The following is a 15868-nucleotide window of genomic DNA, read 5'->3' on the forward strand; positions in this document are numbered from 1 at the left end:
GGCATGGTGGGGGACAGGGTACTTTTGGAACTCCACCACATAACTACCCCAGTGATACCTATAATATAGACCCACCAGAGGACACAGACCTGAATCTCTATTCCGCCCGACCGTCCCTTCCTGGCGACTCCATATCCTATCGGGAGCTTGTAGCGAAAGCTGCCTCTTTCCGTCAAGTGAAACTCCATAAAAATCCATTAGAAGACTTACTCTTTGAAACACTTTTGTCCTCTAAAAGAGCCACATAATACTTCCTGATGCTCAAGGGCCTGCTTAGCCAGTATAAGGCCTCCCCAGCTGATCCCATCTACATCTGGGGCCAACATTCACCAGACTCCCTGGTTATTATCACAGATCAGATGCGACCGAACACCTAGGTCTTTGGAGAAGCCCCGCTGCCTGATAAAGAAAGTAAACCTATTGATGCAGCAGGAGAAATGGTTACAACACAAACAGTTAACCTTTGGCATATCGCCAACTCTGTGTGCCTTATTTTTATTTTGAAAAGTTTTATAAAGCGCAAACATGAAGCTTTCTTGTATCAGAGCGCTGTACAAAGTGGCGAAAGCAAGAATAACACAACGCAATGGAGCAAGTGAGGTAGTTAAATAATCACAAGTTCAAACAAAGGGGGGAATAATCAGTCAAGGGGCTGGAGAGTCTTCCAGACTAGAGGGACCAGTACAGTTTCAGAAGGACCATAGAACGAGCTAACAAGTGAACAGAAAGCATAAAATTCAATCTAACGTCATAAAAGAAGTATCCCATCCAGATAGAGAGGCGTCTAGGGAAGGTAAGCCAGGTTAGTGCTGTTGATGATCACTCACGATTAGCCATTTGGCATTTCTTTAAAGATGCAGTCAATGGGTTGGATCTGAACTCAGGAGGAAGAGCGTTCCAAATTCTTGAGGCAAGACCAGTGAAATCACGATTGTAAGTTCTCTTCTTTTTTGAATTTGGGAGGTTTCAAAAGTAGGGCGGTCGAACTTCTTAAACTCCGACTCGAGCCAGATAGTTCAATATTTTTAGCCAAGTAAACCGGGGTGTTTTAATAAATAGCTTTATGCATCAAGCAACCTTTCTTGAAACGTATCCTAGCTTCTATAGACAGTAAATTTTGCTGAATTAGGTCTGTTGCGATGTGGTCATGATTTCTGGAGCCTGTGATGAGCCTGGCCGATGCGTTTAGAGTGTCTGAGCGGCACCAAACTAGCTTTAGGAAGCCCAGCTAGGGTCACCAAACCATATTCCATTCAAGAGATAACCAGGGATTGTACTGCAGGCTGGATGTCCTCGGGCGGAAGGAAAGGCTTGATTTTCTTAAGGGTGTTGAGCTGACGATTGGCTCCCCTAATAGTTGCACTGATGTGAGCATGCCTATTTAGGTATTTGTCCAAGGAGATACCTAGCTATTTAGCAGAGTCAACGTCATGAGGGGTGCAGTTAAGGGCAGTGAGTTGTTAAAGCCATTCCAGGGTTGGTGCAGAGTGGTTGAGGGGGGGCAATCGGAAGGAATTCTGTTTGAGAGTATTTAACAAAAGATGATTCTGGGCTAGTCATTTGTGAGCTTGTAAGAGTGCAAAATTTAGGGTTTTAATGTCCTCTGGAGAGGAGATCTTCAAGTACCGTTGCGTGTCAGCAGCATACATGTGGTAATGAATGTTAGAACGGTTCAGAATATCGGAGAGCGGTTGCATAAAATGGATGAAAAGAGTGGGCGAAAGTGCGGAGCCTTAAGGAACTCCAATGGTGACTGGGGTACTGGATGCAAGGGAATGGTTAACTTTGATTCTTTGTGTGCAGTTCTGTAAAAAAAAAAAAAAAGGCAAACCAATTTAAGACGTGCCCCGAAAGACCCATCTATGCTGAAGAAGAGCAATCCGGTTTTCATGTATGATGGTGTCAAATGCTGACGACAGGTCAAGAAGGTCAGAAGACAAGGGACATTATGATTAAGACATCTCAGGGTGTCGTCAACGATGTGAGCTAGAGCTGTGCCCTGCTCTGAAACCCGACTGGTAGAGGTCAAGGAGTTGAAACTTCTCTATGTAGTTTCAGAGCTGCGTGTGGACGCATTTCTTTTTTATACTGTAATTCTTTTTTATTATCATAACAGAGCAGAAACACATTTTATATTATTGTTATTACATACGCAACCAAACACCCCCACCCCAGGGCATCCCCAAAGAGCTCTGCCGGGTCCTAGTTCTCCTCCCCATGGTCGTTCCGGCAGTTTCATCAAATAGTGTCTGAGCGGCTCGTGGAAAAATGTATTTTACCCAGAGTAGGCATTCAAGGGTTCTCCCTAAATTCGTTCCACTTGTTCCAAATTTTTCCCCACTTCTTAGGGCATCCTCTTTTTACATAGACCGTATTCTCCACCACCATGCACCAGTGCATATCTCTCTTCCAGTCGGTTAGCGTGGACGGAAGTGCAGCTCCTCAGTGGCGCACTATATTTCTTTTCGCTAGCATAAAAACCCAAGGTAACCCAAGTTTGGTCCGCTTGTACCAGGTCTGTGTCCTCCCACGCTTTTAACAGGCCCCACTTGGGTGATAGTACAAGCTTGTCTCCCACTACCCCCGACATGCATGATAAAATCTTACACAAATAGTCTTGAATCACCGACATGTCCATAGTATATGATAAAACGACCCTGCCAACCCACACCCTCTGTTACAGGTTGCTTCTGTCCTACGTCCCATTTTCACATGTGTGGTGCAGGAATATATCCTATGCAGTATTTTGAGCTGGACTAGTCTGAACCGGGCCCTAATTGCTGCTACCCTCGGGGAGGCTAATGCTTTAGGCCAGTCCTCCTCCTGCAAGTCAGTTATATCCACACCCCAGTGCTCCTTCAGTACTGTAAGCGTGTCTGGTAAGTTGTTCAGATGTTTTTCTAGGAGACTACATTCCAGAGTTGACGTCTCCGAGAGCTCGGCTCCCCGGGGCACTGCTGCCAGTATTACTTGACGGATCTGCAAGTAGCGTACGTCCTCCGTCCCTGCCAGTTTATATATTTTTTGTAATTGTTAGAATGATACCATTTTAACCCCTGTGTGGAGGTCTCCCAACCTCGAAATTACTATTCGCAGTTCTGCTAGATGCAGCCTTCTCGGAGAACGAGACAGTTTCACGAGAAGTCTGTGTCAGCAGAGGGGGTCAGCATATGGGCGGCCTGAAACCCTGAACTCCATGGGCCCACCAGCATGGATGTCCGCCTCTGAGAAAACATCTGCACCGCCAGTAAGTGGATTACATTTCAGCGATCCTGGCCCCATGTGAGCGAAGCCGATTGCAGGGTCTGTGCCTGGGCCTAGGGTCAGTGCGAGTGAGGTGATTGGCAGTGTTGACGGGGGAAGGGGGTGATAGACTTAGTAGTGGACCCACAGCTGGTGCAGCCTAGTCGCGCCCGGTGGACCTCAGGTTCTCCCTCCGGAATAAACACGCAGCATCCGAGATTCCCAGCAGCAACCTAGATCCCCTTGAATTGAAGTCCCCGGTCCTTGCAGTCGCTGCAGAAACAGTGGTCCACTCCCGACTGCCCCGTACTGTAGGGCTCCGTTTTGAAGTAAGGCACTGTTGTTGGTACTCCTTCCCTTCCCAGCCTTTCCATGCTCGGGCGGTGGCGCGGTGTTGGGGTTTCTCAGTGATTTAAACCGAAGCGATCCCTTACCCTGGGAGCAGTCCAATGCTGCTCCTACTCTGTTGGCCATTTTGCCTTCTTGCAAGGTACGATCATGCTTACTGGGATGAGATGGAGGACCTTCTCCAATACCTTTCAGATGAGAACAGGAAGCGGGACCAAGATTTGATCTCTGAAGGCAGGTTTATATTGAACACCACCATCTGCTGTGCTGTAGACTCTAACACTGTAGCCAGGGGAATAAATACTAGCATCCTATTGCATGGCTCTGTATTTCTGGTATCAAACCAGAGTTTCAGCAAAATTCACAGAACACGCCATTTGGTAAACAACATCTGTTTGAGCCTCAAGCGGTCCAGACATTGGAGAAAATCCCAAAAAGATGCAAATACTTCAAAATCAATTGTTGCTCTCCAAATGCTTGCTCCCTGTGGCTCCTTTCGCTTCCCTAACCATCATGGAGGTGCCAAAGTAACCTCTTCTGACACCTCCACCTTGTACAGATCTAATCTTGATCAACGTACATCTTCTGGGGGCTATTTCAGTGGGTCCTATAGAGGACATAGTTCCAGAGGTAGAGGCAAGGATGCTTCCTCACACAGAGCTGCACTTACCACCAAACAATGACTTCCTTCTATTACCTCTCAACTACATAACACCAGTCTGAGGTCACGTACAACTTTTTCCTACCCACATGGCAAACCGTTAACATCAGATCAGTGGGTGTTGGACATTATGCAACATGGCTATTGTCTGGAGCTTATTACTACACCTCCCAACATTCCACCTCTCAAGCACAGGCTACTACTGGAACATCTCACACTTCTCAAACAAGAGAAGAGCTCTCCCCCTCAAAGGAGCTCTAGAGCCTGTCCCCATACATCACCAGGGGACAGGAGTGTACGGACTATACTTTCTAATACCCAAAAAGGACAGCTCCTTACAGCCAATTCTAGATCCCATGCCCATAAATGAATACATTCTGGCAGAGAATTTCCACATGGTAACCCTACAAGATATAATTCCACTTCTCCAAAATGGCGACTTCATGGCTACACCAGACCTACAGGACGTTTATTTTCACATATCAATAAACCCAGCACATCGCTGATATCTCAGGTTTTTGATGGGCAGCAAACATTATCAATTCAAGGTCCTCCCTGTCAGGGTAACTACCACACTTCGGGGAATTAACCAAGTGCCTTGTAGTGGTGGCTGCACACCTTCGCAGGCAAAAAATCCACATGTTTCCATTTCTGGACGTTTGGCTTATCAAAGCCAACACTCGTCAACCGTGTCAACACCACACTCGGTCACAATACATCTGCTTCTTTGCTTGCGGTTTACCATTAATTCCACCATGTCTCGCCTTCAACTCTTAAAGGTTCAACCTTTTCTAGGAGCTATTCTGAACACACAAATATGCCTAGCCTATCCCAATACTGCAGGAATCCAGTCTTTCCAGGTATTAACTTATGTGTTTCAACAAAATCACCATTTCAAAGTCATTACAAACATGCATTTATTATGCAAAATTGCCTACCGGCATTGCCATAGTCCCTTATGCCCCAGTTCAACCATGGTTTCAGTCACAGGGTAAATGGGAAAATCTAGTGTTGATAGGCTACAGCACGCATTACTCTGCAGTGGTGGAACACCAACAACCTATTGCAGGGTGGCATTTCCTCAACCTCACATCACTGTCACAACTGATGCATCACTCACAGGGTGGAGTGCACTTTTATATGATCTAACAGTACAGGGACTTTGGCAGAGTAAATACCTAGGTCTCCACATCAACTACCCAGAGCTTCAAGCTGTTTAACTAGCACTGAAAGCCCTTCTAACTCACAGAATCAGCAAGGTTACGGACAATATGACATCCATGTACTACCAAACACACCAAGATGATGGGCGCCGACGTGGTGTTAACCCTTTCAACCACTTACCCCCCGCCCCCCCTCCCATCCATGTACTACCTACAGAAAGGAGGGACAGCTTCCCCACCCGTATCTCACTTATCTCACACCATTTGGCTTTGGGCTTTCCATCACTCCATGAATCTGTTACCTTCTGGGAACAGACAACGTTTTTGCCGGCCTCTTCAGAGGATGTGGCAAAAAGTCCTTGAGTGGGAACTCTACCCCAAGTCCTCCTCACATACTTCCACAGATGGTGGTTTCCTCAAATAGATCTGTTTGCAACCGCGGACAATGCCAAATGCTCAAACGTCGCCTTCAGGTTCCCACACTCACAATCCAACAGCAACGCACTGTGGATGAATTGGGCAGGGCCCTTTTTCCAAGCTTTTCCTCCTCCTCTTCCATTTCTGGTTCGGAAGCTCAGGCAAATGTCTCTCATACTCAATCTGATAGCTCCCACATGGCCTCGTCAGCCCTGGTTCACAACATTACTGGACTTCTCTGTTCCCCACGAGAAGCTCCCCAAAAGGCCTGACTTTCTCATTCAGAACCAGGGAGAAATCAGCCAGACAGATCCCAGGACCTCTGGTACATTAGATCATAGAATTCAGATGCCTCAATATCCCACGTGAATGTCTAACCATTCTAAAGAAGCCCATAGACTTACCACTCGGGCATGCTATGCGGCTAAATGGAAAAGATTTATATACAAACGTCGCTCACAACAAATTCAAGATTTCCTAGCTTTTGTAACAGAAATTTTCAATTCTATTGAGGACACGGAGGTGAGGATAAGGCTTTGCTTTTCTTCCATTTATTCAATCAGCAGCCTTAAACGACAAACCGTGACCAGTTATAGGACTTTATTTCCCATGAAGCCTATAGAATAAACACAAAGTTTGTGAAACAGTCCATCAGCCATTCAGGCGCCTCCTGGGACAATAATAGACCATGATACATGCTGGACGTCCTCTTTCTTCCTGCGACAAAGCAGACTGCAGACGTTTTCAATCCTGTTTCGAAGACTCTGTCCCTGCAGGCAGAAAAAAGGAGTCGTAATAACCTGCGTGCAACAAAGTTTAACAAACACATTGTTAATGCAACACTCCTAACCGAACAGCAAAACCCTTTATTTACGTCTGACGGAAGGTCCTGATCAACCCGGGCGTGTTCAGGAGCATCCTGAGAGAGGGCTAATCCTCTCCTCTGTGTCCTTAATAGAATTGAAACTTTACGTTACAAAGCTAGGAAATCTTTCATTCTATATCAGGACCTGGAGGTGAGGATTAGGCTAGTTCAAAGCTTAACAACCACTAGGGCCGATAAGGAGGAGACTGTCTTGAAGTAAAACCTCTTAAAGGGACCGGTCTGCCGCATTTGGAAGGTCCTCCAAGCGGGCTCCTAGCATGAAAGCCTTGGATGCCATGGCTCCTCTCGTAGAGTGCGCCCTGAAGACTTTGGTATTGATGCCGACCTCTATCATCACCCAACGGATCCAACAAGCAATAGTTGGGGAAGAGACCGGTCGAAATGGTTTTAGCAAGGCAATCAGGACCGGACATTCTTGGTGCGGGCGGACATCCTCCGTCATGGCTTCGTAAGCCTTAATGCATCTGACAATGCAGAGTTTAGGACAGTCAGGAAACCCCGGGTAGGAATTCACCCGAGACTGGCATTTGGTACGACTGGATACATGGAAGGTGACCCCATCCGGGGTGAAATTCCTCCCGGAAATGTCCAGAGCCCGGACATCCGAGATCTGTCTACAGGACACCAAACATAGCAACATCGCCAGCTTAGAAGAAAGCTGCTTGTGTGTCAAGTACTTGTTGCTGGGCCATTCCAAAAGTAGGCTCAAGATCTTGTTTACATCCCAGAGAATTGAATATTCTGGTTCTGGGGGAAGGAAAAGGCGAATACCCCGGAGGAGTTTCCTCACCAACTGATCATCTCCCACAGGATGATCCGCCACCACTGAGTGGCCTCCCGAAATTGGTAAACAGAAGGTGTTGATCGTTTTTAATGCCTGCCCATCTGAGGCCAGATGGTCTAGGAAGTTGAGGATGTGGACGACATCTGCCCCCAAGGGATCCAGATTCTGTTGCAGACACCAACCCATGCATCTAGACCAGGCCTACTGGTAGCGCTCAACCGTACCGTCTGCCCATGCCCAAGAGAGTAGCTCTGCCACGTGTCTCGAAAGCCCCGGTACCTGCCATCAGGCCCGCTAATCCACCATGCCATCAGAGAAAGTGGCTCGTTCACTATCAGGGGATGAGGGTTGCCCGTTGGATCGAGCAGAAGATGAGGGAGCTGGAAACCAAGCTTGCGCTTTTCAAACCGGGGTGATCACCACCAATTCCGCTCTCTGTCAACGGACCTGCGTTGTCATCCGCATTATCATGGCAAAGGGGGGAAAGGCATAATCCTTATCCAGGGACCACTCCTGAAGGAATGCATAGGTGGCTGCCGCCCCCCGGGTCCGGCCTCCAGCTGAAGTACCTGGGAAGCGATGGTCGAGGCGAGAAGCAAAGGTTGATAGAGAAGGGGCCCCACTGGTCCTGAAGGGTCTGAAACACCGGGGGAACAACTTCCACAGACTCGAGGTATCTGGATTGCCAATCTGCCACCGGATTGGCCACACCCTGCAGATGTTCTGCTAATATCGACACCTGGTGGGATAGACAGTACTCCCAAAAATCCATGGTGAAATCTGCCAGGGCCTTGGAGCACTTCCCACCAAGATGTTCGATGTAGCGCACTGCCACCTCATTGTCCATCTTTAGGAGGACGCATGAGTGAGCTCCGTCTCTGGTCCAGCAACGGACAGCGAACGAGCCCGCCAAGAGCTCTAGACAGTTGATGTCGAGGGCACGCTCCACGGCGGACCAACCTCCTCCTGTGGTGAACTCGCCACAACGTGCACCCCAGCCTGAGCCACTGGCATCCATCAGCAAGTCCGGGCAGGAACCGAAGATGGCTCATCCGTTTCATGCCTCCATGTGGGAAAGCTACCACTGCAACTCCTCCCTGACCTCCTCGGAAAGAGGAACTCTCTGGGTTTAGGGCAAACCCCTGCGCAAGTGAAACGCCTTGATTCTCTGAAGGGCCCGAAATGCAAAGGACCCGGAAAGATGGCCTGAATCGAGGCTGACAACAAACCGACCACCCTGGCAATAATTTGTAGGAAAGTCCGATGTTTCCGAAGAATCTGTTGAATCTCGTGGTGGATGTTCGCCATCTTCCTGGAAGGGAGACTCAAGGTCGCTTCCACGGAATTGATCACAAAACTTAGGAATGTGATCGAGCGAGTGGGAAGGAGACAAGACTTTGACTGGTTGAGAACAAATCCCCAGCGACTGTAGGATAAGCACAGCCGACCGAAGCTGATTCAACAGTTTGGGGACACTTGTGCATGAAGAGCATGCCGTCCAGATAAACAATCATCCTGATTCCTGGTGATCTTAAACACCAGGGTGCCAACGACAGGCCAAAAGGAAGACAGGTGAACTAGAAAATTTGGCCCTGCCACTGTAACTGCAGTGAAACGACTGTGGGGAGGAAAAATGGGGACTGTCAAGTTGGCAGCCTTGAGGCCCAAATGGACCATCCAGTCATTAGGACGCAACAGGTCTCGAAGAAGGTGAATACCCTCCATTTTGAAATGGTGGAGACTAGCCATTCGTTGAAGTCTTGGAGATTTATCACCGGGCGTTGGCCTCCATCATGTTTTTGACCCAGGAAGAAATTGCTTAAAAAAGGCCCTGTGAGGGGAGATGCATGCTAAATTGCTCGTTCCCTGCCGGAAAATCTGATCGGTGTTGGGGGAGAGGTCAGGATGGGAGAACCAAGAAACTGTATGTGGAAACCTTGAACGGTTTGAAGCACCCATGCATCAGAAGTAAGGACTCGCCAATTGTTGATGAAGTGAACCAGCCTGCCCCACAAGCAATGACATGAGATAATGCTTAATCTCACCGTGAGCAGGGGGAGCACCTCCACCTCATGCCCCATTACGCTGGCCTCTACGGCGAGAATGACCTGGTTGGCTAGAACCCACCGAAATGTGAGGCGTCTAGGTACTACCCCCTCTGCGATTGCTGTCCTCTACCAGAGGCTGTCTGGGAGAGTTGACCAGCCGAGTCCCCCCCACCACAACCAGCCCCGCCGAAAACTTGCGCATTAAAGATGCGCTTGATGGTGGATTGAGCTTTGTCTAAGGAATTGAACATGGAGACAAATTTACTCAGTTCCTTAGCAAACGGGTCCTTGAACAGGCGACCCTGAGCTACCTGAGCCTGCTCCAAGGTGGCCAGCTCGCCAAGCTTTGGATCCAGTTTGATTAGGAGCGACTTGCGCCTCTCGTAGAGATGGTGCAGTTCACGTTCCCCAGAAAAATATTCACCCTTTGGGCCCAGCTAGACAGTACTTCTGGGGGAATTAGGGCTCCTGATGCCTTGGCGTCCTCAGCCATGTTAAAAATCAAGACTAAAGGGCCTGTGATGTCCAGTAACTTGTCCTGGCATGCACGCCAGGACCGGTCAATGCCCTTCTTCGGGTCTTTAATATATTTGGTGAGGAAGGTCGCCATTCTTGCTTCGATATCCGGCGTTACGGCTACCTTACCCTCCAGGGACGGGCGAGGACATTCCGGCCTGAGGTGGGAGCGGACCTCCTTGTCCAGGGGTTTCCGCAAACGACTCGCCACATATTTGGCCACCTTTTGACAGGGCACCAATTCCGAAGAGTGTGGGTGCAGCAGATCCTCTGGATCCAGGAGGTCAGACTGGGAGTCGCTCTTAGGAGTCGGGCCTGAGGAAGGCCCACGGGTTCAGAGGGGGAGGGGCGCCACGACCTCTCATGATTGGAATCCCCATCCAAAACTCCCTGGGAGTCCTCAGAAGGATGCGGGGAAGGGATGCGGGGAAGCCACAGGCTCCTGAGTTCTTGCCAGCGGAGGGTCTGAAGGGGGCGGTCCGGGTGTGTTTACTCTCCAGGTATGCCGGCACAGGGCGCGCAACAGTACAGACGTGGGCTGAGGCGCTTGGCGATTGCCGCAAATGACACGCCTCCATCTGCGCCCCGCTGAGGAAAAATGCGCCCGAGGAGAAAGGGATGTGCCCCCTCTGACAGTCGTCTGACCGCGCGCCTCCCGCCGGTAACAACGAAGCACGCATGCGGTTGTGTATGAGCGGGCAGAACGTTGCCGCAGCTGCAGCTAAGGAGTGGAAGCTCCAATTACATGAAAAGAACCAGGCAAATGAGAAAATAGGCTAAGCAGAGCGGAAGCTCCGAAACGTATTAAACCAAAATCATGCACATAAACCAAAATCATGCACATAAACCAACCACTTGAAATACCGGCTCCATAATAATGAGCCACAGCGTAAAAGGGGAGCGAAGGCTCCTACAGTAACAAACCGTGGATATTAAGTGATCCAAAAACCACCCAGCATAAGTAAACTGAGGGAAGTGGAAACTATCTGAAGAAAGCTGCTAGCCGTGAAGAAAGAGGATATCCAGCAAGGATCCTAGTCTATTATTGTCCCAGGAGGCGCCTGATTGGCTGATGGACTGTTTCACAAACTTGATGTTTTTTTCTATAGTCTTCATGGGAAATTAAGTCCTAGGACTGTTCACTGTTTGTTGTTTAGGCTGCTGGTTGAATAAACGGAAGAAAGAAAAGCCTAATCCTCGCCTCCGTGTCCTGACATAGAATTAATCCCTTTAATGCCACAGTACAAAAGATGGTCTGTTACTTGATTCATTTACAGCTCTCTGGTCTAAAGAAAAAACATATATACCAACCATACAGTAGCAATATTGTGTTACTCAGTGCACATTGAAAGAAACAGAGAACAAAGTTATTAGGGACCCACACATTTTTTTTTTTAACAAAGCTTTTTGTTATTGAAAATATTTGTTATCAAGCATAAATAACACGAAATACAAACATATAATAGGTACTCGCAAGTTTACACATAACAAACATATAATCATACAAATCACAGTGTAAACAAAAACACACAATGGCAGAGTAAAAGAATACAAATATTTGCCTGTCATTTAACAAGATCAATGATTCAACATATGCTGCTTCATAGTTTCCCAAAAGACACGTCAACTGCGTTTTGGCCTAATCAGTTCATTAGGTCATCATCAGGACAATTAAGACCAACCATCAAATTCAATTTACAGCAAAGTCAATAATCATATCAAAAATAGAATCCATCTAAGCGAAGAGTTTGCCTCATCAAATCCATAAACTCAATGAACCTTAGTTCTGATACCACATGTAGTCAGCGTTGCACGGGTAGGGAGAGTAACATTCTAAACCCCAGGAGGTAATGTTAGTGAGATGGCTTCCCAAGTGAACCACGAAACTCTTCGACCGTCTTCAAATAGGCATTACATTTTTTTATTCATGGACGGTCTTCCACCACGGGTTCCACCTGCACCCTCATGGAATCTTAACATTGTTCTTACACGACTCCTTGGCCCTCCGTTTGAACCACTTCACAGCTGCCCCATTCAGTTCTTTTTTGGAAGGTGGCATTTTTAATTGCTATTACGTCACTTAAATGTGTTGGTGAGCTCCAGGCATTTACATTCGAGGACCCTTCTTCCAGATCCACCCAGACAGGGTGGTCCTCCACACCAACCTCAAATTCCTTCCATAGGGAGTCTCTCATTTCCACCTCAGCCATTCAATTGAGTTACAATTTTTTACCCTCAACCAAACTCAGTTGTGGAGAGAGCTCTCCCTACATTAGATGTCAAAAGAGCCCTCATGTACTACATTGATAGGACTAACACTCTTAGAAACACTAAACAACAGTTTGTTGTTTTTTCACTGCCGCATAGAGGAAAGACTGTATCCAAATCGGGCATTGTCAGCTGGATAGCTAAGTGCATTCAAACATGTTGCACTAAAACTATAAGAACTATACCTATACCTCCTAGAGCACACACTACTAGAAAGAAAGGAGCACCTATCGTTTTCCTACGAAACAATCCAATAGTTGACATATGTAAAGCAGCTACATGGTCTACACCGCACACTTTCACTAAGCATTATTGTGTAGATGTTCTAGGATGACAAGCTATTATGGGTCAGGCAGCGCTAACTTACACTTTTCCAAACAACTTCTACACCCACACGTTCGCCACCCCTTCGGAGGAGGACTGCTTTGCAGTCTATACAAAGGATGTGCATCTACAGCGACACATGCTTCGAACGGAATGTTACTTACCCTGTATGCATCTGTTCGTGGCATGTAGTGCTGTAGATTCACATTTGCCCCCCCTCCTAGCCGGACACCTGTGGCTATTGCAGCTTATTTTCTCTCTTTATATGCATGGACATCTCTTTACTTACCACTTACACTCCACTCACACTCATTCTCATCTGCCTGCGGGAAACCAATCTAACAAGTAAGTGGATACCCATGCACATTATCACCAAGAGGAGGAGTCACCTTACCTCGTGACTTGAAAGACTTTTTCGAACAAAAACAACTGCCACACATCCAGACTCAACACATAGATGGCAGGAGTATTCAAAGCATGTGAATCTAAAGAACTACATGCCTCGAACGGATGCTTACAGTGTAAGTGACTTATTCCTTCCTTGCTGAGGGTTACAACACTGCTTATCTGCTGACTTTCAGATGCAGCTGCAGTTTCTTGGCTGAACATTGGTTTTATTGTTCATAAAAGAAATGCTGATATGAAGTATCTGTGAAATTCAAATTGCCCCCAATTTGGTGTTATCAATTGTTGCTCGGGAGGTGGGGGGTTGGTTGCAGTCCACCCACTTCTCCTCTCCTTGTGGCATATTAGTCCTTGGTGTCAGTGGGTCTACAAAACCAATTTCCGGGTCGTGTTCTGTAAAGAAATCTGGAAAACAGATCGACATTATGCAAGAGAGCCCAGGCTTTGGCACACAATGGCAGCATCTATGACACCGAGGGAGGGGGCAACCTGTGGAACTCACTTAGCTGGCATTTAAGGCTGAAGGTTTTCCTAGAACGGCGAGGAGAGGTTTTGTCTCCTTGATGGCCAAAAATCTGATCTTTGAACTGCTACAAAGCACCCCAATGGCGAGCATTTTTTCCGGTTCCTGTACAAAAGTGGCAAGAAATTCTAATACATTTTCATTGTTTCAAAAAGGCTTTTTAAATTCTGTTCAGAATTTCCTGCATAGAACTTATGTGAATATTACAAATATGAATTAATTGTACAGTTTTGAGATGCCTAAAGATGTGTTTGCTTTTCTTCCAGTATTTTAAAATGTTTTATTCCCTTGCCATTTTTTTTAGCAATGCTTTATAAAGGGGCTTTGACAAAGCCAGTAGCTTTTGCAATTGTATTATATAAAGGTGAGAATTTTAGATTGGTCACTGATTGTTTTCCCCTCGTTGTTGTCCAAGGACCAGGCAACACAGTATTTGTAATTTAGACTTAGCCTTTTTTCCATCCAGTTGCTCTTTGCACTACAAACCTATGTCGTTAATCCAATTCGGAGATCCCATATGTCTGTTTCTTTCACCATTTTTTGTCTTCAAGAGATCACACATTTTCAGAAATATAGTTTTAAAATAAAACTTTTTATCCCTAGATTATAATTCCTTTATTTAAAAGATGTCCTGGGTTGAAAGCAAATACGATTTTTAGACTGTGTGTTCACGAAATGAGTCATTTCGACGCCTCAGTTTCACTACTACAGACTTGCAAAGTCGCTTGGGTGGTATTCGTTGTGCTCAATAACTTTAACAAACAAAAGTATCTTCTGTAATCCTTTTAGTGTTGCGGCATGCCATAAAATTGAAATGCCTTTGTGCAGATATGCGGTTTGATCTATTTGAAGAGCTTTTCTTTTTGTTATGGTATTTTATGTGGATTTTATTTAGCATATAACTTGCCTTTGTAGAGCAGACCCACTGTGCAATAGATTGCTTTTTGTGACACAGCATGTTTTGTTGTTTTTGTCTAGTCTGGTAAAGTTGCAGCTGACAACACGGTGGGGCGGTTCCTGATGGACTTAATAAACCAGGTCCCCAAGATATCCCCTGAAGACTTTGAGTCGATGCTGAACAGTAACATCAACGTAAGTACCCATAGTCTCGATCTTATGGGCTTTTTCCAAACAGTTGTGTTTAGAGCGAAGTTATTCTGTGCTGATGACAATAGTGCATTGCCCTCTACGCACTTTTAACTTTGCGTCATCCTGCATCGCGTCCATGTACCGTTGTGCTGAATTGGGCTTTTGTTTATTATGGAATGAGGGCTGTTCGCAACTTTGCACACAATCTAACCTCCGCCTGATTTACTTGAAAGGCGAATGGTTGTAAGGTCCTCTTCGCACTTATGTACTTTTAGACATACCTTGCTTCATTAAAAAAAGAAATGGTCCGATTGCTTAAATCAACACTTGTAGCTGCACTTTCAACGGTTCTATTTCAGTTAACCTTTGCATAGAGCAAAGAACCTGTATCTCACCACTGTGCCTCTCTGTACCTTTTTCCATTTGTCTTTTTTTCTGTCCCAGCATCTTTGCTTTCCTCACCAGTACTTGTACATTTCCCCAAAAATGAATGATATAAATAAAAATGTTCCTTGGAGTGCACTATAAGAGAATATGCAAATATTTATATTTTCTAGTGTTTTAAGATGACTACTTTTTTTTCTTTATCTTAGGACTTGCTGATGGTGACCTACCTTGCAAACCTGACTCAGGCCCAGATTGCTCTCAATGAGAAACTGCTTAATCTGTAACGGTGACTGTCTGAACTGAAGTCATTAAGCCTTTACAGATTGGTAACCAGGTGGCAGTTAATATACTGTTGCTTCTTCGGACGTACATGGAGTCGTTTTTCCAGATTTGACTGATCTAGCCTTGGCAATGGGTTGACAGGTCTGAGATGGTTGAACATAAGTAGATCACCATGCTTATCGATGGAAATGATTGTTCAGACTGTTTTTGCGGGTGCCTGGTCTACAAAACAAACTCTCATCCCCATTTTATTTTACATGTTGAATTTGAATAAAAAGGTTCAATTGGCACAAATTGTTTGATCGCTTTATCACGTGGAAGGTGCTATCCCAACTTGATGTGCAAGTTATTTTGCGAGATGAGAATAGTTGCTTTCTTGTAAACTCTGGGTCTCATTCAGGGAAGACTTTCCCAACGTAAATAATTATATTGATGTTAATTGAAAACACAGTAACCAAATCATCAATACTTAGTCACGTCTGATGGATACTTCTAGCTGCAGATTCCTCGCCTTGTACTTTCTG

General features: G+C 46.2%; 1 protein-coding gene across 1 annotated transcript in view; it reads left to right on the top strand.

The window, feature by feature from the left end:
• EIF3F (eukaryotic translation initiation factor 3 subunit F) overlaps positions 1–15638 on the top strand; it is a 144407-nt gene extending 128769 nt beyond the window's left edge. Inside the window, exons 7-8 of the mRNA XM_086945046.1 lie at positions 14565–14678; positions 15269–15638. Of these exons, the coding sequence (XP_086801172.1) occupies positions 14565–14678; positions 15269–15346 (192 nt within the window). The 3' untranslated portion in view covers positions 15347–15638. The remainder of the gene's footprint in view (positions 1–14564; positions 14679–15268) is intronic.
• The last annotated feature ends 230 nt before the right edge of the window (positions 15639–15868 follow it).

The sequence above is a fragment of the Lissotriton vulgaris genome, chromosome 12 (genome assembly GCF_964263255.1).
Source record: "Lissotriton vulgaris chromosome 12, aLisVul1.2, whole genome shotgun sequence".
In the NCBI taxonomy this organism is placed as follows: domain Eukaryota; kingdom Metazoa; phylum Chordata; class Amphibia; order Caudata; family Salamandridae; genus Lissotriton; species Lissotriton vulgaris.